The sequence below is a fragment of the Dreissena polymorpha genome, chromosome 9 (genome assembly GCF_020536995.1).
Source record: "Dreissena polymorpha isolate Duluth1 chromosome 9, UMN_Dpol_1.0, whole genome shotgun sequence".
Taxonomy (NCBI): Eukaryota; Metazoa; Mollusca; class Bivalvia; order Myida; family Dreissenidae; genus Dreissena; species Dreissena polymorpha.
Genome location: NC_068363.1, coordinates 104278164 through 104302622, shown reverse-complemented (window position 1 = coordinate 104302622; position 24459 = coordinate 104278164). Strand labels below are relative to the sequence as shown.

The 24459-nt window shown below is 34.6% G+C and overlaps 1 protein-coding gene and 1 long non-coding RNA gene across 7 annotated transcripts in view; one reads left to right on the top strand and one right to left on the bottom strand.

Annotated features, from left to right (window-relative positions):
• The window catches only part of LOC127844153 (ganglioside-induced differentiation-associated protein 1-like), a 13924-nt gene extending 4693 nt beyond the window's left edge, over positions 1-9231 (bottom strand). For both annotated transcript variants that reach the window (XR_008032583.1, XM_052374169.1), the window contains exons 1-4: positions 9079-9231; positions 4959-5151; positions 2251-2430; positions 780-986 (exon numbers count right to left, since the gene is read on the bottom strand). Coding sequence is in view for 1 of the 2 variants with exons in the window: in XM_052374169.1 (XP_052230129.1) it covers positions 780-986; positions 2251-2430; positions 4959-5151; positions 9079-9129 (631 nt within the window). In the remaining variant the exon portion in view is untranslated. The remainder of the gene's footprint in view (positions 1-779; positions 987-2250; positions 2431-4958; positions 5152-9078) is intronic.
• LOC127844154 (uncharacterized) lies at positions 9165-24459 on the top strand. Of its 5 annotated transcripts, none has more exons than XR_008032588.1 (11): positions 9165-9388; positions 10858-10970; positions 11689-11757; positions 12569-12686; positions 13876-13999; positions 14682-14787; positions 17225-17280; positions 17730-17822; positions 18263-18356; positions 18862-20668; positions 20843-24459. It is a non-coding gene; the product is annotated as an uncharacterized LOC127844154 (long non-coding RNA). The 5 variants fall into 5 exon arrangements; XR_008032585.1 differs by having other exon boundaries at positions 10858-10983; positions 12569-12657; XR_008032584.1 differs by having other exon boundaries at positions 10858-10983.

Genomic DNA, 24459 nt, shown 5'->3' with positions numbered 1-24459 from the left:
ATGTTCTTTATTAATTTGTAATAAAAGCGCATTACACTCCTGAAAACACAATGCACACAATGGGTAATAAAGTTGTTAACGTTTAGCGCTAATCAACACTATTATACCTAAACGAAGTCGACGCATTCGATACAGCCTTATTGCATTCGCGTTTTACAGGAAATGTCAGTTGTCAGTACACTGTATAATGTACAACCCATTGTGTCAAAACCGGATTTAACTTGATTGTGAATAGTCGACTGTTTAATGTTCTTTGTATCAATACCATCCGGGTATCTGTACTATAAGTATACCAGTCTACAAACAAGGTGCGCGCTTCCGCATATGGGTATTCGGACGTTCAAAAAATTGAACTACGGTTTAGCGTTCACGCCGTCGAACGCATTTAGCAATATAACGCGTTTTTTTCACTATTTCTTTACTTGCAAAAAATACCAGTGGCTTATAACTTACCCTGCAATCTTTTTTTCTCGGATTTTGCGAGTGTGCGGGTGTTAATTTCGAGCCCTGTGTATATGCGTGGATTACGCTGGATTTAAATGCCTCATGCCTACGGTAATTCAGTCTTATTTGTTTCAAATATGGGACATGATTGTTCGTTAGGATCTTGAATTCGTCCATCGGTCGAAGGACGAAAAAGACGAAAATTAATGTCTGACGAATAATAATGGTTTCACAGTATTACATATTATATATTTACTATTCATTTATAGCATTAACAGTCAATCTTTTGTGCTAAAACATTAATTAGTGTATATAAATACTTTATGAGAGATTACCCTTTGCATTCAATTTTAATATGCTTTCAATCCGATCAAAAATTCCTTCGAGTTCATCCAGGATTCGCGCAACGACCTTATCATCCAGAATGTTCGTTCGTCTCTGCTCCAGTTTCGCGAGTTTACCTTCCACGCTCGTTCGCACATCCGGCGAGCAGGTTTGTATCTGCTTTCGGTACTCGGAGATAGTTGCAGAAAACTTTGTATCTTTGGAGAAAAGTTATCATTAAATTCAGGTTTCTATGAATACAAATAACCCCGACATGCAAAAACATACGATAGCTTTTTGATGCACATGCGCTGCATCACTGTGGTAAAACACATGAGTCGTTTAAACTAATGTTCCCCAATATATAAAGATAACGCCACAGTGACATTCATTTGATAAGCACATGCTGAATTTAATCCGCTCCAAACATTTTTTGAGAACCAAATAATCGTGATATCGACTGAATATGTCGTGAAAACAAGATAAATAATTCGAACGTTAAAATGACTTAATAACTCTTGGCAAGGGCATAATCAATCACGACGCCTTTTTTTCGTTCAAAACACAAGATGCAGTATTAAAAAGGGAAGCGGACAACGAAAACGAGCGAGGCCTGGTATTGTAGTGCACATGGTGGGGGAGGTTAGAGGGTTAGGGTAAGGGGTAGGGTTACGGTTAGGGATCGGATTTGGGTTAGGGTTAACCTTAACCCTAACCCGACCCAGGCCTCGCTCGTTGTCGTTGTCCGCTTCCCTAGTAAAATAGGCTTTGGAACAAGAATATATGGCTGATTTCTGTACAATAGAATTTCTTAAAACACTATTTAAAGATAGTTGAATGTTCGACTAATCAACTATTAATTCACGCATATATAGCTGACAATATGGACGTGAATGTATGACGTCATGTCGCTACGAAACACGAGGGGAAGTATGAAATTGATATGCGCTTTATGAGAATCTGGCAAACAGGAAATGCTTAATCATTTGTGCACATATAGTTATCTAGTGTATATGTAGATGAGGTCACCAATAGACAATGTTTAGCGTAAGTCAACAAAAGTGTATATATAGCTTAGATCACTCCGAGTGTACATAAAGCTAAGACTACTAATAGTGTACCGGTATATATGGCTAAGGTCACCAAAAGTAAAAACATAGCTTAGGTCACAATTAGTGTTTATATAGCTATGGTCACCATTATTGTATATACCCGCTATATATCGAAGGTCCGAATGTGTGTTAATATGGCTTAGATCCGCAACAAAAGTGTATATATCTAAGGTCATCAACAGTGTTTACATAGTTTAGGTCATCAATTGTGTATATATAGCTATGGTCACCCTCAGCGAATACATAGCTTAAGTCCCCATTAATGTACATATATATATATATATATATATATATATATATATATATATATATATATATATATATATATATATATATATATATATATAAATTTTCACCATATATTTATTACCTATGCTTTCTCGGGTGAAGCGGCTTTGAAGCGCCTGTGGTAAATTGTCCGATGTTTGGAACTTTCGGTTTGCCAAAACGCCAAACGTTATGACATCTATTGGAAGGTCATGTAGCAGCTTCCGAGTCTCCCTTACCTCGCTACCGAGTCGAGTATCTACTTCCAAAACAAGCTTGGGTCCTGGAAAAATATCTCAAATACTGCTCTACCTAACTAGACAAACTCCTCGCAGAGTATAATCCATATTCGAGATAATAAAAAAAGCATTTACAAGTAAAATTCTTCCAGATATTGAAGGAGTTCTATGTTGTGAGCTTTTCTCATTTTAACTAAATACTTGGTATTTTTGTACGAAATTCAACTTTTTATGCGGGTAAAAACGTAAAATAAATAAAATATAAAGAATCTGAATCATTCAATATTAATTTTTATTAAAAACCACTATGATCAGTTGGTGTGTAATGTCGCATTGTGTGCGATAGAAATATGCTTGGAAACAGTGTATCTCAGCGCGGAGGTTGGTGCGAGAATATTTTTCATTGGCAACGATTATCGCAACGTTAAATGTATCAGTCAAAACGAGGCTTGCGAAGTTATGATATTGATAGGTAAGACGGGTCATATCGGCGATCATTGGGTTGCGTTCACATATGAGCACGGATCCGAAACTACCTATGCAAATGTATGTCACGATCGTTAATCATGGGCGCCACCTCTTTTTGCGATGCATTCATAAATTAGACAATGCGACTTCCGAGATAGAGCTTAAGACGGATGTTTTGAGATTTCACGGATAATTATACAGGGTGAGTAGGTTGTACATGGTTTTCATTTCAACATATTTCGCATTATTATAAAAATCGACCGATCTAGTTCGATTCAGCGAAGATTTATTCATTCACACATGTACGGAAACATTTCACAACAACCCATTTGAAAACGTGATGACCTATGTTGTGGCATGGTGTCGTTTTTAAATGAAAATCGGAGTATTTTGCAAGTGTGACGAGCAAATGTCAACCTAATTAAATGTACAAGTTTTTGCATGCACATAAACATTGGCTTCTTGTCGATCTAATAGATAGATTTTGCTTTCTTCAAATCAGATGGAGCCGATGCCATGTCGGTGGCGCTAATGAAAGGAGGTGGCGCCAATGCACATTTTAACTATCTTAATTTTCGGTGCCGACCATACACTTTTTGTTTGGTATTTCAAGTTGAGCGTTTGATATTTTTTATTAATTCTATAATAATGAAATATAAAAAAAAATAAGTAAAGTCTATATAATTATGAAGAAACATGTATTGCAAAAATATTTTAAAGTTTTCTGTCACTGAATATACTATAAAACTGGAAAGTAACTTGAGAATAATACAAAAGGTAAAGGATTAAAGACCGAGCTATCCTAATTTTTGGAGAAGTAAGTGGGACCAAACGACATATTTAAGCCTAATTAAGATTCATTGACATCTTTTAGTGAATTAACCGTTTGGACTAGGAGACAAAAATCATCGTTTCAAGCAGAATTAACATCTACAAATTATTTCATGAATTATCTTACTGTATAAACACGTGTTGTAGAAAAAAAATGAGAATGTTTAAAATTTAGTTTGTGGATGTATTGAGTACTGCATATTTTTGGTTTATATCGTACACTATGTTTTATTCAGGTTGCTGACTACTTAATTGAGATGATTAATTATTTAGTTACATATTTACATCTTGTTTTTATAGAAGGTGTATGCTCTGTATAGATTTAGGTTTACGTATTTATGTTGCAAATTAAAAAGAAATATAAAAACGGAACATTATCTATCAAATGTAAGTCATTTGATGACTCATATATCGTGCATGGGCACCATCTCCTGTTCTTAGCGCCACCTCCTTGGCATAGGCTCCATCTCTTTTGAAACAATACAAAATTATCTATTAGATCTGCTAGAAGCCAATTTGTTTTGCATACAGTTACTAGTATTTGTTGAACGCAATCGTTTGATGTCTTAAGCGAATTCATCGGGTGGAAATTTGCTCGTCACACAGGAAAAAGACATTGATTAGCATTCAAAAACTCCACCATGCCACAACTTATAAAGGTCCTCACGTTCCAAATGGGGCTGTGATTGTATGTTTTTGTAGAATTTTAAGATAAATACTCCTTCGCTGAATTGCACTACATTGTCCGATGATTAAAATAATTCTTAATATGTTGAAAAAAAACATATAAATTCTACTCACCCTGAAGAATTATCCGTGAAATTTAAAAACATTCGATCCTTATCGCAACCTCGGAAATAGCGTTGGCTAATTTATTAATGCATCGAAAAAAGGTGGTGGTGCCCGTTATAAACGGTCGTGATAGTACGCATTTAGTGAAAGTGCACCCGGATGCTCTTTTATGTGGTCTTACACTCGAAGACGCGTGTTGGTTTGGTTGCAATTAATAGCAAAAAGAAACAAACCAAAGGCAACCCTCTTTCTCTTATTGCCAAGAGTTATAATCACGTATGCTCACATGGATTGAACACAACTAGCACAAAGTTGTGTTTAGCTTCAGTGTCTTGCTTGCAGCTGAACAATTTCATGATCCCAGAGATCATGCATAAGACGAATGAGCAGATTATGTTTAAAGGCGGGGGGTCGAGCCTCCGGTCCTTGGAGTGTGAAGCCGCAGCAACATTTCTGCTTTAAAAGAAAGACAAAAACTCACCGCATTTAAACATCTCATCAATGACGTCAATTATGTGTTCGGACTCTGAGTATGCTGTATCCCCAACTTTCATAACCGGAACCTCGCCTTTGGGGTTCAAACGGAGGAACCATTCATGTGACTGGTCTCCACCGTGAATGTTCACTATGTGACCCTTGTACGGAATACCCTTCTCAAGAAGAGCTAAGATGACCTGAATAAAATACAACGTTTAGGCGTTCTTATAATTGTTGGCATAGAACGCATGTATATAGTTATTTGCTGATATAAATGTGTGTGTTTTACAAAGTTATTTATTATAACAATATGTAACAGAGATCCCTAGGTACGTGTAAAATACTGTATATAATAAAACATATACAATTTGCGAGGCTACGGCCGCGAGAGCCTTGGAGAATCAATACCCGAAGGTATTTAAGCCATCATATCTGTGTTAAGTAAGCGCCGGGAATATGGTAATGATTTTACGTTACTGATCACAGGTGGTAAGCGGGTGGCTATGATAATAATTAGTGTAAACATCATTTTGAATGATAAATAATCATATTATAACGAAAAATTAACTTTTCTGAAAAAAAATCACTATATATATATTTGATAGTGATTTTTTTTTCAGAAAAGTTATTTAATATCATAGCCACACGCTAACCACCTGTGTTACTGGTATTTAATTTGCAGAACACTCGACAGAAATTCTGAAAGATTCCAAAGCATATAAAAAGATTCCTATATACACATTTATTCCAGTTCAGAACAAATATTCCTTTAAAATTATATGAAAACTAGTAGATCAAGCGTTACGAATAGTGATTGCTGCTACCCAGAAAAAGAAACTCGCAAAATTTACAAACTGATGAGGGGCTTTTATTAACTTATTTGACACATGTTCGCAGAGTCCTTGGACACGCACTGCAGTGAACACACCTCGCCCACACAGATAACTGTTCTATCTTTTGTCCTTGGTACCTGAGATGGCTCATCATTGGCTTCTTCGAATGAGTCTGAGGTCTCTTGCAACACAATGCCATGCGTGGAATGTGTTGTACCAGCACCAGATGGTGTTTCTTCATTCAGATCGAAGTTATCCCAGCAAAAATGCAAAACAGTATTGTTTTCAGTTGATATGTTTTGGGGTAATATTGTTCCAGAATAGCTGTTTCAAGCTCCATTGTCCGTGTGTATGATTGAGCATGACCATAGCGGTTCAAAAGTGTTATAATTTCTGCATTTCCTGTAAGCTGACGGACAGTCATGGCAGGAGGATATGTGTTGGCATCAACCATTCACCATTGCTAACTGCATAACATAAATCTTCAGCAAAGGACCTTGCATATCGTTGACATTTGGTGCTAACACGATTTGCCTTCATACTTGACTTGGCTGATATAACCGACACAAAGAAGTTGACAACCTCTGTTGAAGGATGCAGTTCTCCTGAAAGTAACCATTTGGCTGATGGTGGCCTGGCATAGAACATGAATTCTGGCGAGATTCAAGAATATATCTGCGTAGTATCATCGCACTTTCATAAAGTCGTCTTTCGTCAGATGCAGCAAGTTCAAAAGCCTTTTCTAACGCCCTTCCCTCTACATCAGCCCCATATACTAGTTCTGATGTTGTGTTTGAAGATTCAGGCTGCCAGAATCCGATTTGTTTCTGAAAATGCTTTGACAGTTTGTCTTTGAGTTTATAGGTTTTATATTTGTCATTGAATACAGAAGGGTGGTGTTCGAGAATGTAGCTGAGGTATCTTTCCTTTATCATTGTGAGCCGTTCCACATTATGTCCTAGAACGATATGCTCTTCAACATAATAACATATGTACTTGAAAGCTTCGGTGTGCACAGATTAGTTAATGCTTGCTTCTGAGCCTTCGTGACTTTTATGACAAGTCCCAGATCTTGTATAATTTCTTCTGCAGGCATTATGGTACATTGCTTCACGCGCAATAAGGTCATGATCCTGAACTTTTCAAAGCATCCGCTTATCAGACTTTTGAATCGCAGCTAGCTTAATTGATTCTTCGGCACATTTTGTAACACATTTCGTTAAATTTTGTTTGCAGCCCTTAACTTTGATAATACTTTTGTCACAAAAAAATGCAACTATCCACTGGAAACAGAACGGAGCTACTGGTAGCATCTAAGGATATACGCCTGTACTTTGATGTAGAGGGCTGATTGTCATCATAATCCGGTAATGAATTTACCCGCTTTGTAACATGACTAAGATTGGTGAACAACTGGTAACATCGTCTGTGTATTCCATGTTTTTCAAAATCCAATTTTTCGGGCAGATTACTAGTCAAGTGTTCTAGTCTTTGTTTTGAGGATATGTATGTTGATCTTGTTTTTGCTACATCTTTGTATACAAGTTTTTGAAAACAAAATCTGTCAGTGCATGTACTTCTTCCTTTACTGTACTTTCAAAATGAACAATACATATTTTCCCATCATGTATCTTTTGGCTAGATTTCAAGTTCTTTGATTGTTTAAGGTTAATTGGCTTTCCCATAATAAGTTTCTGAAAATAGACAATTATGAGAATGTCTACCAATTAACAGTCACTAGTACTAGTACTACTTGAATACAATTGCACTTCATTAAAAAGACACAATATATATATATATAGAAACATAGATTTATTATATTGAAAATTTACTTAATTAAAAGCTGTACGAAAGAATAAAATAGTACATGTAGCGATTATTTCACTAATCCTAGTAGAATTTCTGTTCTTACTGTATATAATTTACCAAACAATATTATTTATATATATAAGACTGTTAAATTATCTATTATACATTTTTCTAATAGTATTTTATTTTAATAATTCCACAAAAGACTCACATTATTGTCCAAATAAAACGGTGTTTCCTTTTGCACATAATATTTTGTTCCTCTCTTATTCACAGTAAGTTCAAATGAAAATTGCTAGGGATTCTGTTGTCTGTATTATTTCAAGGAGATAAAGGGATGACATTTTCTTGGATAAACATATACAGAGAGAGCTATATAAATGTTAACATAATAATAACCATTGAAACAAATTAGTAGAGCCAATTGATAAAAGGTATCAACACCAGCCTGAGGTATGATAAATTTACTTGCATTCCCAGCAGTAATTACTTGGTGAAAGACAATCATAATTCGATTTAATTTTTACTTATATTGGAACACTACATTAAGATGTCTTTATGACTTAACAAAAGTGATAAACGAATTTAGAAATAAAATTCCACTTACCTTTTCATGACATTTTGAACGTCAAAACTTTGATTTCGTCCGTAGAATGTCAATAAAATGAACGGATCCAAAAAAGGGGCATAACTCTTCATAAAAATGTTGATATTTACAATTGAGTGTATCAAAGATACACTTTGTAAGTAGATTTCTCTTTCACAACGTCTTAATTCGATAGAATAGGCTGGGACACTCTTTATTTAGCAAGAAAACTGCTTTTAAATAATAAATAGAAGCAGTATTACAAATAGAATAGAGTAAAAGGGCAAAATAAAGGGTATGCGTTTCAAAGTCCCATAACTCTGTAAAGCCCCTACAGAATTTTGCAAACTTTTGCAAGGGAATGCCAACAACCTAGAGGGTTAAGAAAAACATAACCTTGAAAATTTCCCCTGGGGGGAGCAGGGTCATAATGCAGCTCAAGGTCTAAGATGCTTCCGATATGATTGCCCTCATGACCTTTATTAAGACGAATCTTTGCTTCGAAAACAGGTCTCTGACGAAAGCCGTTAAATGTCAATCTTAGAATGGCTATACTTCAATAGCTGCGGACCAGAATAAAAGTTAAAGCAAGTCGGAAAGGATTGTAATATCAAATGACTATTAACGAAGAGGGATTGATATGAATATAAACCCGTTTGATTTACTAGAAAACACAATACAAATCTGACATGACTCTAGATCTGTAACCCCAACATTAAAAGTTTACCGTCCTCGAACCCGGTGTTAATTTGTTACGCATGTTACATTTATCATTAAAATTTAAGTGTTACGGCATAGCAAAAGTGGGCATTCGACCGCACCTTTGTTTTCATAACCATTAAAATCGCTGGTATAACTTAGGAAAATCACTAAATGTGTTAACGAAATAGTCTTACATTCAGAGAATAGTACGATCCTGGAAAATAGTATAAATTAACATCGTCCATTGTGCGTTCACTGTTCACTAGTATGAATTATACCCCGGTAACGCTGTATTCCAAATAAATTAATCAGCCAAAGAGTATTCTCAAAAGTAGTGCGGTGTTAACTCCGCCCACGAAGGGAGATAACTTAGTCTGTTGTAAAAAATGGCGGTGTTAAAATTTCCCTATTTTATTGACGCCGACAATTACATCAGAGAGGAAGAAATCAAAACGTGCGAACGTTTTGTTTTTTTGGCAAGACGTGGGTCACCGAAGTCTACAGGTATTTTTAACAGTGCGATTCCAGTGTTTTTTTATGGTCATTTTGGTATTCGAAGATATGTGCCTGTTAAATGCTGCACCTTGCTTATTTGTTTACACCCCTCCAGCATTTTGAAGTTCCTGTTCTGTTGACCTGCACTTCCGCAGATGCATAGTGTGTTATATGGTGCCCTTATTTTGGCAAGACGTGGGTCACCCCAGTCTACAGGTGTTTTAATATTTCGAATCGAATTTTTGTGCCTGTTAAATACCGCACCTAGCTTATTGTTTACACTTTCTCTATGGGTTTCAAGATGCTGTTGACTCGCTTCAAAAGTGAGTTCACGATGATAAAGCCAAAAGGGTTACATGTACATGCAAATTAGTGTTGTCGGAATCATTAACGTTGGCCACTGGCTATAGATTTAAAACATTAAGTTTATATGAAATTCACTTGCACAGAACATTGTCATGCATATCGATTCGTTATACTGACTATGTGAACATTTTTTAATTAAGCTGTACGTTTACCAAAAAACATACTGAAGTATTGTCTGTCAATTTGCCTTTGCTAAAAATTTGCAAGCAGACTTGAAAATCTCATTTATCTTGAAATCATTATTTACATGTTTCTTGCATAATTTTTTCACACAATCGCTCCTCAACACCATCATGACTAGGTTCGTCCTACATCAAAAATAATTCAGGACTTTCTATCACTTCAATCTTTTCCCACTTACTACAAAATCATGCTACTTTTGCAAATTACATACCACATATGTATATTTTTGGCACATTTGCATCAAATATTTATATGAAGATGTCAGTGCCATTGATCGTTAAGAACAGAGACGCGAAAGACATAATGGGTTTAAAGAACATGTGTTGTTTCTGCTATTGCAGTCTTTCCGAAATACTGTCGGTCCTCGGATTTTTCCGATAATAATTTGGCAAATTTGGAAATGATTCTAATATTACCGGACCTCGTGACCTTTTTATCAAACCAAATGTTCTTACAATTTAACTGCCGTAAAATTGTGTGACCTGTTTGAACATTAATACCTATAATATTTATTTTCCTTATATATTTAATTTTGCATTCAGAAAATAATAGTCTCCTTCTAATAATGTAGAGTAAATGGTGTTTTATAGTTTGTTGTTTACACAGATAGTTGTACCAATGATTATTTAATCCATGTCTTGCTTCTAAATTGTTCATGGTGTTCTTATTATTATTTCATTGTTCACTGATGTGTACTTGTTTCTAACTTGAACAGAAAAATTGATGGCTTGGCTTGAGTTTATTGAATATATTTTAATAACCAATTAATTGAAAACATATAAACAAATATACAATGCCAACACATAAATGGAAAACATTTCAATGAACACACAAACTTTGTTGTCATGATAACAGTGTATCTGGTTGTTCTGACTTCATGTGTTAAAATGATTGTTTAATTATGGCATGTCTTAAATACTTAATTTTAGATAATGGATGCATTTTTACATCTGCTGTGTTTGCCTTTGGATGGCAGTGTTCTCCATGTAGCAAGTACAGTATGGACTGCCATATTTTTGGGACAAGACCCTGATAAACACAGGTATTTAAGCGAGGTATGTAGCATGTTCAATAATAAAATCTTAATACCTTAACTTTGAGGCATTTCCGTGAACATTTAAACATTTACATTAAAATGACAGCACATTAACGTTATTAAGAAATAACCCTTTGCATTGACCAATATGATGGAAACCATATTTTAGCTCACCTGAAATTAAAGGGCTGAGATTTTGTGACAGTTGCTGGAACATGTAAAAACTTTTAAGCATTGAAATATTTTTAAATATTATGAAATATGGTCATAACTGCATGAAGATTCATGTTAAATCTGTGCATTTACTTGGTATTTATTAGGAGTTGTTTGATGGTCTCAATGAATAAAAGTTTATAAAGCATTGATTAAAAGAAGTCTACATGTATATTGTTATTTTCAAGAATAAATTGATTGAGTATTATAAGTTCGGCTGTTTTCAGAGAAAACTCGAGATATTGTCATAGCCAGCTCGTGCTGTCCGACGTCTGTGTCGTGCTAAAACCTTTACTTTGGCTCTAAAATGAAAGTGCTTCACTTACAACTTTGAAACTTTATATGTAGATGCACTTTGATGTGTTCTACACACCACACTCAATTTAAAGGTCACTAGGTCAAAGGTCAAGGTCTTTGTGATTTAAAAATAATTCTGACAAGCTTTCATTTATTCAAGACTGAACCTGCCGCCGAGCGTTGCTCTTGTCTTAAGTGTATTTTCTATGCAAAGGTGCAGATACTGGAGTATGATCATCTGGTTGGTGCAGTCAATGAGGGTGGATTCCACTGGTCTCTTATAGTAAGTGAAAATGATTCTCAATTTACTTGCGAAATATCACGGTTGTCCAATTTTTAACTTGGATACATGTATAAATGGCATGAAACATTGTCTACTGGGCCTCTACAAAAATTGATTCCATAACAGAGCTGGGGCCAAAATTTGCCCTGTCCTGTGATGAATCTGTTTTTCCTCTATGTGAACAGTAAACCCTTCAAAAATCTTCACTCAAAACACATGGCATAGAGCTTACATTTTTGGCATTCGTATAGTGGGCTTCTACAAAGATTGTTGAGATTACAGGCTTGGGGCCAAAAGTTAGGCCCACCCTGGGGCCCAATATGTTTGCCCTACATGTATATACTAAAAAAACTTCACAAATAGTCTTCTCTTAAACCACAAGGCATATAGGATAAATATTGTGCATACAACATTGCCAAGTGGACATCTGCCAATATTGTTCAAATTTAGGCACACAGGTTAAAATTTGCCCTGTCCTGCTGGGCCATTGTGTTCATACAAGAAAGTATGTAGTTAGTAAAAACTTAAAAAAACCTTCTCTGAAAACATAAGGCATAGATAAAAGGTTTTTGGCATGAACAATTTATAGTATTTTCATCTTGATTGCTAAATTTATTTTTCTTGTTCAAAAAAATATCCCCAACCTGGAGCAGTCAAATTATTTTTATGCATGTACATATAAAAAAACTTTAAAATTTTTCTAAATAGGTTAAATTTTCAAGATTCCTGCCAGTGGGACTAATTATTAAGATCGCATATTATTCAGGTTAGCACCCCAAGGCCCTCTGGGGGCCTCTTTTATTTTCTTCAGGTTGTGCAACCGAAAGACAACAAAGTTTTGTACATAAATCCGATGGGGGAGCAGAATGTTTCCCAGCAACAGATCCTGCAACAATGGATGTAAATGTGTACATTATTTAATTAAACAGGTTAGATACATTTAACTTCATATACTAAATTAGAAAATATCACAGACTGTAAAATGCTATGTAAATATTTAACTTGCAAATAATCATCATTTATATAAAAAGTTTACACTGATCAGATTGTGGAGGTTTTGGTGTCATGTCCGTTACCGAAATTAGACTTCCTGACAATATGTAGCATAAGCGTAATTCCTTCTAAGTTTGATTGACACCTTTCAGTGGTTTATGGGAATAATTGCTACCAAGAACTTTTTTATGTCCCCCACCACTATAGTGGGGGACATATTGTTTCTTCCCTGTCTGTAAGTCTATCTGTCTGTAGGTTTGTTTGTTGGTTTGAGTGTATGTTTGCGTCAAACTTTAAAATTTGCCATAACTTTTGCAATATTGAAGATAGCAGCTTGATATTTTGCATGCATGCATGTGTATCTCATGGAGATGCACATTTTGAGTGGTGAAAGGTCAAGGTCATCCTTTAAGGTCAAAGGTCAAATATATAGCTTCAAAGCGGCGCAATAGGGGACATAGTGTTTCTAAAAACACTCTTCTTGTTTAACCATGTGACCCTGACATTAACCTAACTAAAAATCCTGATAATTTACATTTAGGCTAAGTACTAGCACTTAGCAAGTTTCATTAATATTCCTGCATTGGTTTGTTTACGAGAAGAGGCGTGGACAAGGGAAACATTTCTTTACTTTATGCTTTTGTTTGCTCTTGTTTGAAGTACAATAAATCCATGTTTTAACCTTCTAACCTTGACCCAAATAAAAATCCTCACAGTATGCAGAACCAAGCTAGCTATTAATAAATCTGACCAAGTAACATTAAAATCCTTCATTGATTTATGCAAAGAAGCACTGGCAAGGTAATTATGTTTTTAACCTTGTGAACTTGACTTAATTGACAAATCTGCCAATATGCAAACCAAGGCTTGGTAATGAACACTCCTTCTAAGTTTCTTTTTAATCCTTTAAGTGTTTTATGAGAATAAGTGCTGACAAGATGCAAGGAACATCTAACCAGACATCCTGACATCACTCTGGACAGCGCAAAAAATATGTCTCCATTACCAGCTAGGGAATTTCATTCCTTATTCATTCCAAAAATTTAGCAAATAATATTTGTACTCATAATGTATCATTTATGGTGATTTGATGATGTTGTTTTTTTACTTTTTGCTTTTGAACAGTAAATTTGTGCACATTCGGCGCTTATCCAGCATTGATATGGGCGGACCAATACATTGGAACATACTCTGCCCACGTCATGCAAAACAGTCAGATTCAATATCTTGCGGTGTCTACGTTTTAAAGGTAATGGAATCTGTTATTTGTACTTCCCAATGATTTTTTTTCTTTAAGCGTTGTTTGTCTTTTTGTCCATCTGTGACACTTTTCTGTCCACAGCTGTTTCTTAACTTTTTCTTGTAATGAACCTTAAAAATTATTTTCTATTATCATGTTGCATTGGTACACGCATTCAATTTATCTGCATCAACTTGGTAAGCCATAGTTATCCTCTTCATTGATTGAAAGTAAGGAATCTGCATCAACTTGGTAAAGCCATAGTTATCCTCTTCATTGATTGAAAGTAAGGAATCTGCATCAACTTGGTAAAGCCATAGTTATCCTCTTCATTGATTGAAATTAAGGAATCTGCATCAACTTGGTAAAGCCATAGTTATCCTCTTCATTGATTGAACGTTAGGAATCTGCATCAACTTGGTAAAGCCATAGTTATCCTCTTCATTGATTGAAAGTAAGGAATTTCATAACTTTTTTTTGCTTTCCATAGCTGTTGCTCAGTAACTATTGTATGGAACTACATGAAACTTGTAATTAATATGTATGTTCATAAAATGTTTGTGCGTGCCTAAGTATTACTTGGATTGCCTTGGTAAATTAATTTTCAAACCCACTTAATTGGTTGAAACAGTTGTGTTTTTTTCTGCCCAATGCTACCTCTCAGTAAATATAATGATATTAACAACTTTAGTAAGCAGAATGCTACCTGCAGAATCAATCCCTAGAGTTTGTGCTCAGCAAAACACAACTACTAGAAGAACGGAGACAAATAGCCAGAAGACTGCTTTCTGAAGGGGGTAAATAATTTTATTTCCAACAAAAACGAAACACTGTATATATTTTATCATTTATCACTTTTCCACCATTTTATCATTTATCACTTTTCCACCAAAATGATATATATGTTTTATATGTTTTGATTTAAAACCAAAGAAAAGCAAACCGTTATTATAACTTACCAGTGTTTTTTATCCAGAAAAGTTCTTTTTATGCTTTCTTAAGTGAATTACTTTCCATTGCTTTTTTTACTGGATTATGAAAAAAAAAATGTTCAATAAGGAAAATGATAGAAAATGGCTTTACAAATAAGAAACAAATCATTGCAATATGATTATATTTTTTATTAGCTCACCTGAGCGATAGCTCGAGGTGAGCTATTGTGATCACTCAGCGTCCGGCGTCCGTCCGTCCGTCTGTCTGTCTGTAAACAATTTGTAAACATCTTCTTCTACTACACCATTGAGCCAATTTCAACTAAATTTCATGTGGAGCATCCCTAGGTCATGGGACAAAAGAATTGTTAAAAAAAATTGATCACATAACCAAGATGGCCGCCATGACCATATATGGTAAAAACCTTAAAAAATCTTCTTGTCAGAAACCGCTCATCAAATTTTCAAAAAATTTCACATGGATGACCTTTGAAGGCTCCCTTGAAAAAGTTGTTCAAAGAAATTTGATTCGTCAAAAAACATGGCCGCAGGAGCTCGTTGAACTTTGCATGTTTATTCGTTTTTGCCTATTTTGTGAAAACTTTAAAAAATCTTCCACATTTTTTGTCCGATCCTTTCCAAATTTGCACAGTGTCTTTATATCGATGAGGACACGAACCCTACAAAAAATGAGCATTATTGGTCCATGAAGTACAGAATTACCTCCCCTTGAATTGAGAAAATGGTGTTTATGCAATAAAGTCCAAATTTTTCATCCAATTATTTCCAAACTTGTAAGGATTTAGCATGGTTCAAACAAGGGAAACAACTACGGTTTATGCATGTTCTTTTTATTACAGATTTACCTCCCTTTAATTCATTCAAAATCTCATTTTACAGCAGAGATTCCAAATCTGACCTGTAAATGAGCCCCATATTTACTGCCAGTGTAGGTTACCTTTTCCCATTTGATCATTCTTAAGTATTGGTCTTGTAATGCTGCTACTGCTTCTGCTACTGCTACTGCTACTATTACTACTACTACTACTACTACTACTACTACTACTACTACTACTACTACTACTACTACTTCTACTACTACTACCACTACCACTACTACTACTACTACTACTACTACTACTACTACTACTACTACTACTACTACTAGTACCACCACTACCACCACCACCACCACCTTCTACTACTACTGTCACTACTACTACTTTTACCACTACTACTACTACTACTACTACTACTACTACTTCTACTACCACTACTACTACTACTACTACTACTACTACTACTACTACTACTTCTACTACTATTCGTCTTAAATGTATCATTTTTCTTACATATTGTGTGTTATTATAACATATTTGTATCAATATTTTACAATTCAGCACATATAAAAATCGTATATACCCGCTTTAATGATTTATTTAAAATGATACCCCATTATAATAATAATCCTGTAAGATAGGTGTTTGAATAAGTATTAAAAAAAATCCCCAGGGCACTTTAAATAAAAATGAAGTAGAATGTAAATCATCAAGAGTCAAGACTAAAATTTACTAAAGTGTTTTGCTATGCACTTATGATAATTGATGAAATTGTTAAGTCAAAGAAATGAAACACACACACAAAATTCCAATACTGTCCCTGTGGAATTGGAACTCACACACTACAGAATCTGCTGGTTTGCATGTACAGTGTGAACATGTATATGTAAATGAATTTATATTGCACTTTGGATGCCCCCAGGGGTTATACTGTTTTGCGCATGTAGGTCTGTCGGTCGGTCCGTCCACCAAATGGTTTCCGGATGTTAACTCAATAACGCGTAAACCTAGGATCATGATACATTATTGGTACAATGATTATGACTGGCACATGTCCCCTATTGATTTTCAGGTCACTTCTTCAAAGGTCAAGGTCACATTGACTAGAAACAGTAAAATTGTTTCCGGATGATAACTCAAGAATGCTTAGGCCAAGGATCATGTAACTTCATAGGTACATTGATCATGATTGGCAGATAACCCCTATTGATTTTCAGGTCACTAGGTCAAGGTCACATTGACCTGAAGCATTAAAATAGTTTCTAACATATTCACACAATGGCTGCCACTATAACTGACAGCCCATTCGAGGGGCATGCGTGTTTTACAAACAGCCCTTGTTTGCATGCCTTGTTTGAAAAGCCATAGAAATAATATGTTTGGACACATGAATGACTAACTTAATTGCTGCAAATACTTTTAAAGCATATTTATTTATTCAAATTGTTAACTTACTTTTCTAGAATTCATTGAAGGTCATCTAGAAGAGATAGCAAGTAGCCCATCAGTCGAACATGAGGTAACAGCCACCTTACTATATTGATGTGAATTAGTTATAAAAATAAATATGTTTAAAAAATGCAGAAAAAGTTATCCGATGAAAGAGCAGTGGAATATCTTAGGCAAAGGACTCAGAATGGAAAGGGTTTGAGGAAACACTGTCTAGTCAGTAAGAAACACTTGATTATACAATCTCTTAGCAAAAGCAATAAGAGTCACTGTTAAAAACGTGCCTTTGCTAACAAATCTTTACTCAAAGTTAGGATAATTTCTGTTGTTGCTTTTCTATAATTCCTTTCTGATCTGATTTCCCATTCACATGATATTTCATCTCCAACATTAAAATATTAGGAAAACAAGTGAATAATCACAGGAGTAATGAGATTGCAGCTGTCATTTATGGTAGAGAAAATGAGAATACAAAAACATAAAGGAAGTAAATATGAGTATATCCTGATCATTTTGCAGAACTCAGACCAGCTCGCAAACACCCCTGCCTCTGCCATGGAGTTGGAAGGGCGAGACACTGACCCAGTAGTCGATCATGTGGCAACAACTAGGGTACTCTATTTATGTGAACTAATTGTAAACATAAATATATCCAAAAATGCAGAAAAAGTTATCCGATCAAAGAGCAGTGAACTATTTTAGGCAGCAGGTGACTTAGATTGAAAATGGCTTGAGAAAACACTGTCTAGTCAGTAAGACACAATTGATTATACAATCGCGAAGCAAAAGGAATCAGAGTGACTGTTAAAAGTGTGCTATTGCTTTCAAATCTTTTATGGGTATTATGGTAATTTCAATTCTTTCTTTTCTATAAGTCCTTTCTCATTTAAGATCCATTCACATGATATTCCATCTACTACATTAAAATACTAGGATAACATGAGTGAATAAGCACCTTAGGAATGAGATTGCAGCTGTCATTTACGGTAGAGAAAATAAGAATACAAGAACATAAAAGAAGTAAATATGAGTTCATCATGATCATTTTGCAGAACTCGGACCAGCTGGCAAACAACCCTGCCTCTGCCATGGAGTTGGAAGGGGGGAGACACTGACCCAGTGGTCGATCATGTAGCAACAGCCAGGGTACTCTATTTATGTGAATTAATTGTAAACATAAATATATCCAAAAATGCAGAAAAAGTTATCCGAGCAAAGAGCAGTGAACTATCTTAGGCAGCATACTTAGATTGAAAAGGGCTTGAGAAAACACTGTCTAGTCAGTAAGACTCAATTGATTATACAATCGCGAAGCAACAGCAATAAGAGTTACTGTTAAAAACGTGTCCTTGATAACAAATATTTCATCTGTGTTATGGTAATTTCAATTCTTGCTTTTCTATAAGTCCTTAGTAAATAAAGGAAGTAAATATGAGTATATCATGATCATTTGAAACAATCATACAAATATGCATGGATTTTGAATTTCATATTGTGTTGAAGATTCATGAAAAGAAGAGTAAATTAAAACTTTAAATCTTAGAACAATTTGTTTAAGAATTATCTTAGAAACTTTTAGAAAACCAGCTTAGAGTATATGTGTAAAGATGACAGATCCAATATTTAATATGCATCTTAATATATTTTTCAGGTGAGTCAAAGCGGACACAGTTGATGAGGAAATATGCATCCAGCATTGGAAGCACAATTTTTCTTTAAAAAAATACAATTTATTTAATTTAATTTACATAATGCCCTGTCTGTTGGTTTGTTTGTTTGTGCAAACCTTAACATTTGCAATAACTTTATTAAAGTACCTTTAATATTAAAGGTAGCAACTTCATATATAGCATGCATGTGCATCTCAAGGAGCTACACACTTTGAGTTGTGTAAGGTCAAGGTATTTTTTTTTTGGTAAAATTGATGAATTAATATGATATCTCTTTGCAAATTGTTTTAAAATTATTACATAACTTGTTTCAGAAACATTGTTTAATAACATTCAATTGTCATTTATTCGAATTTGAAAGTTGTCAAAAGTAATTATTTCTCCCTATACGGTAGCTTTAGGTATATGTGATATTTCATGAGAAAACTAGTCTTCATTGCATTACAAATTAATGAAGCATTCTTTACATTTGCTTTTATAACAAAAAAACCTAGTTTAGACTTGTAAAATTGATAAAAATAATTATTTGAACATAAAGTTTGACCAGAGTGTACAATTTAAACACACAAGTTTATAACGACGTGTATCTTGTGCTTTGCATTTGTTTAAAAGTTGCCTTATAATTGTGCGAAGCATGTCTTCTCAAATTAAAAATGCATCTTATTCAAAGGTGATCAGAACTAAATGTGTTTTTTTTAATAATTCAGGGATAACAAAAATCAGACTAAGAAACCATATGCAATAATTCATAGTCTGTTGTCTTCACAGAGAGAAACTTCAATAAAAAATATGCTGTCATTTTATAATACCTTCGTGTTTGCCTCACGGTTGCCTATTGATTTGTTTTAAAATAGGAAGTTTATAATGAGGTATATAACACAAAGAAATTTCATATTTGAATCATTTTTATGCTCCTCTAAAAAATTCTTGTCTGAGCTTTTTCTCAGTAACTTATTACGGGAATTCAATGAAACTTTATGGGAAGCTTCACTACCAAGAGGAGATGTGCATGTTATTAGCCAGTTATGGTCGGATGATTTTTCACAGAGTTATGGCCCATTGAAATTTTCCATTAACTGTACATATTGTGCATTTTTGTTTGGGCTATTTCTCAGCAACTAATGTCTGCAATTGAATGAAACTTTATGGGAAGCTTCACTACCAACAGGACATGTGCATATTATCAGCAAGTTATGGTCGGATGATTTTTCACAGAGTTATGGCCCTTTGAAATTTTCAATATACTGTACATATAGTGCAATTCTTGTCTGGGCTATTTATCCCCAACTAATGACTTGAATTCAATGAAGTTTTATGGGAAGCTTAACTGCCTTGAAGAGATGCGCGTGTTATTTGTGGGTTCTGGTTAGATGATTTATTTAGAGACTTATGGCCCTTTGAAATTGTTAAGTTGCTAAACCATCCATCCTATTATTTTGTCCAAAGTTATGCCACTCAAGATGTTTCCTTTTATCTGAATATATAGTGCAATATTGTGACCAAAAAAACTTTGGGGAGCTTCACCCATCTCTGACGGCTTGTTTTAATTAAATATTAATTGTAAATCCCATATCACCTTTTATCATACTTTTTTGTAATTGACAACTTGGTTTTCTGACAATTGTTTTCCTTGTTTTGTTTCAAATAGGCATGATATGGTTACTATTAAATCAACTTCATATGTTCTTCCCTTGTGATAAGTATTTTTAGCTCATCTATTTTTTGAAAAAAAATTATGAGCTATTGTCATCACCTTTGCGTTGGCGTCCGGTTAAGTTTTGCGTTTAGGTCCACTTTTCTCAGAAAGTATCAATTCTATTGCATTCAAACTTGGTACACTTACTTACCACCATGAGAGGACTGGGCAGGCAAAGTTAGATAACTCTGGCGTGCAATTTGACAGAATTATGTGCCCTTTTTATACTTAGAAAATTGAAAATTTTGGTTAAGTTTTGCGTTTAGGTCCACTTTTCTCAGAAAGTATCAATGCTATTGCATTCAAACTTGGAACACTTACTTACTATCATGAGGGGACTGGGCAGGCAAAGTTAGATAACTCTGGCGTGCATTTTGACAGAATTATGTGCCCTTTTTATACTTAGAAAATTGAAAATTTTGGTTAAGTTTTGTGTTTAGGTCCATTTTATTCTGTAAGTATCAAAGCTATTGCTTTCATACTTGCAACACTTACTAACTATCATAAGGGGACTGTGCAGGCAAAGTTATGTAACTCTAACTGGCATTTGGGCAGAATTATGGGCCCTTTATACTTAGAAAATTGAAAATTTGGTTAAGTTTTGTGTTTTGGTCCACTTAACCCCTAAAGTATCATAGATATTGCTTTCATACTTGGAACACTTGCAAACTATCATAAGGGTACAGTAAAAGGACAAGTTGCATAACTCTGGTTGTCATTTTTATGGAATTATGGCCCTTTTTTGACTTAGTAACTTTGAATATATGGTTAAATTTTGTGTTTCGATCCACTTTACTTCTTAACTATCAAGGCTATTGCTTTCAAACTTCAAATACTTTCATGCTATCATGAGGTGACTGTACCTGGCAAGTTGAATTTTACCTTGAATCCTACCCCCTACCCGAATTGACCACCACACCCTCACACTATACCACCCCACCTCCACCCAAAATTTCATTTTATTTTAATGGTTAAACCCCCTCCCCCCCCCCCCCACCCCCCCCCCCCCCCCCCGATTTTATTTTTTTTCGCATTTTTTTTCCCCTTTTTTTGAAAATAATGTCATAAATGTCCACATTCCCATGCTATACACCCCTCTTCACTCCACCCCTCCCTCCTTTGTGATTGAAAATGAGAGTCCCTTCACCTTTAAAAAGAAAATAGATGAGCGGTCTGCACCCGCAAGGCGGTGCTCTTGTTTATATCTATTTCTTAATATTTTTCAGTAGTAATAATGTCTAAGAATGTATCTGGGTAGAATGAATATCTGTTCTTTTAAAGGTTGTAACTGATGCTCTATTTCTTTTGGACATGACATGTTACTGTCTCGTTTGTACAGAGATTCAATTAAATACTACATTTTATTATGTGTGATTCTATTTTTGTGTTCCAAATAGGCAGTCTGACATATTAGGTATATTGAAAACTCTTACATATAACATTTGTAAGTATCTGTTATTAATGACAGTTAAATGAAACAATGGTTGTATAGTTGTGTATATTACAAAGTATAATTATTGTTATATTTCGAAATTAGAATTATGTTTATATTTTAATTTTCATACACTTTCAACTATAATTTGTAATAGTGCCGTTGCTACTTAAATTTTATGTGGTTTGGATGCACACTGTTATATTCTATGCTCCTTCAAAATACAATTAAGGTTTCACCTTAACGGTTATAACGCGAGTGAAAAGCAATATACACTGTTATCATGTGATTTAAAACAAGTTTTGTTCAATTATCTGTAAAGTTCATTCATAACTATTTTATAACGTGTCTGCTTAATCCACTTACTATATTCAAGCATTTTGCATTATTGTTTTTGTTTAACACTAGAAACTGTAAAGTAAGGTATATATCTTGTTGTAACTTTAATTGCATTTATTATGTACTGCATATTAATTGTTGGGATAGTTCCGCATATGTAACGTGTTTTTATTCACGTGTTTTTATGTCCCCCACTATAGTAGTGGGGGACATATTGTATTTGCCCTGTCTGTTGGTCTGTTGGTCTGTTGGTCTGTCTGTCTGTTTGCGCCAACTTTATTATTTTGCAATAACTTTAACTATATTGAAGATAGCAACTTCATATTTGGCATGCATGTGTATCTCATGAAGCTGCACATTTTGAGTGGTGAAAGGTCAAGGTCATCCTTCAAGGTCAGAGGACAAATATATGTGGCCCAAATCGCTTATTTTATAAATACTTTTGCAATATTGAAGATAGCAACTTGATATTTGGCATGCATGTGCATCTCATGGAGCTGCACATTTTGAGTGGTGAAATGTCGAGGTCAAGGTCATCCTTGAAGGTCAGAGGTCAAATATATGTGGCCCAAATCGCTTATTTTATGAATACTTTTGCAATATTGAAGATAGCAACTTGATATTTGGCATGCATGTGTATCTCATGGAGCTGCACATTTTGAGTGGTGAAAGGTCAAGGTCAAGGTCATCCTTCACAAGGTCAAGGTCATCCTACAAGGTCAAACATCATATAGGGGGACATTGTGTTTCACAAACGCATCTTGTTTAATCTGTCTTTGTGTTTTAACGGTCGCCTTTAATGGACTGTCAAAACTGTGTTTGAATGTATTTAATCAATTGCCATTATTATCTTTTTAATGAAGGTTATATTATAGTATCGTGTCTGTTCCTAGATGTATTCTACGACAATATGGCTGCATTTTTAGAACTGTTATGCACTGATTTACAACTATTATGTCACATTAAATACTGTACTTGTAACATCTATATTTTCATAGAGCATATTACATGACCTTTTGACCATCTACATTTTTTATTGCGTAGGTGGTCTGTTTATGGTTTATGAAATGCTTGTTTTTAATATCAAACGCAACCAGTTAAAACATTTTGTTTCTCGTGTTTGTTTAACTACAGACACCTTTTCATAATGTCATAATATCAGTTTCATTAAATAATATATTGTACTATGTGCAGAGCCTTTGAGCTGCCTATATTTTTGTTTCGCAAAGGTAGCAAGCAAGGGCTAATTCTTATGAAATTGATACAAGCATGAAAAAAGCATAATTGATATTTAGTTAAATACTGTTTGCTATCACGTGAAACGAAATTTGTTACGCGGGGTAAGTAAAACGTGTTATTATTGTGACAATTGTCATGTGAAGACCCAATATATGTACAATATGCTTATTTGATATTTTGTTGTCATAATTAAGCTCCATTACAAATGATGTAATACGACCTATTCAATTACATATATACTATCAATGGTTATTAATATAATTATACCTATATTTATGCCCCTCTTCGAAGAAGAGGGGGTATATTGCTTTGCTCATGTCGGTCGGTCTGTTGGTCGGTCGGTCCGTACACCAGGTGGTTTCCGGATGATAACTCAATAACGCTTGGGCCTAGGATCATGAAACTTCATAGGAACATTGATCTTTACTCGCAGATGACCCCTATTGATTTTTAGGTCACTAGGTCAAAGGTCAAGGTCACAGTGACAAAAATCATATACACACAATGGCTGCCACTACAACGGACAGTCCATATGGGGGGCATGCATGTTTTACAAACAGCCCTTGTTTTTATATTGCATTAAATTGAGTTTATTAGCCTCATACACTCTGACGCACTTAGGATATATTTAATTACATGTATACTTTCGATAATTATTTATGTTCTAGTGTAATGTATAATAACTCATAATGTATAATAATTCATGTGTGCACCGTTGTAACCAAACGATTTTATTTCTTTGCATAACTTTATTTTGTATAAACATAAACTGTGTATTGTGGAAACACTGTATCATGTATGCTTGATTTGTCCACTTGGGCTTTTGGCTTTCTGGATGGATTGTTTAATAAACTATGTTCTAAAAAATGCAAA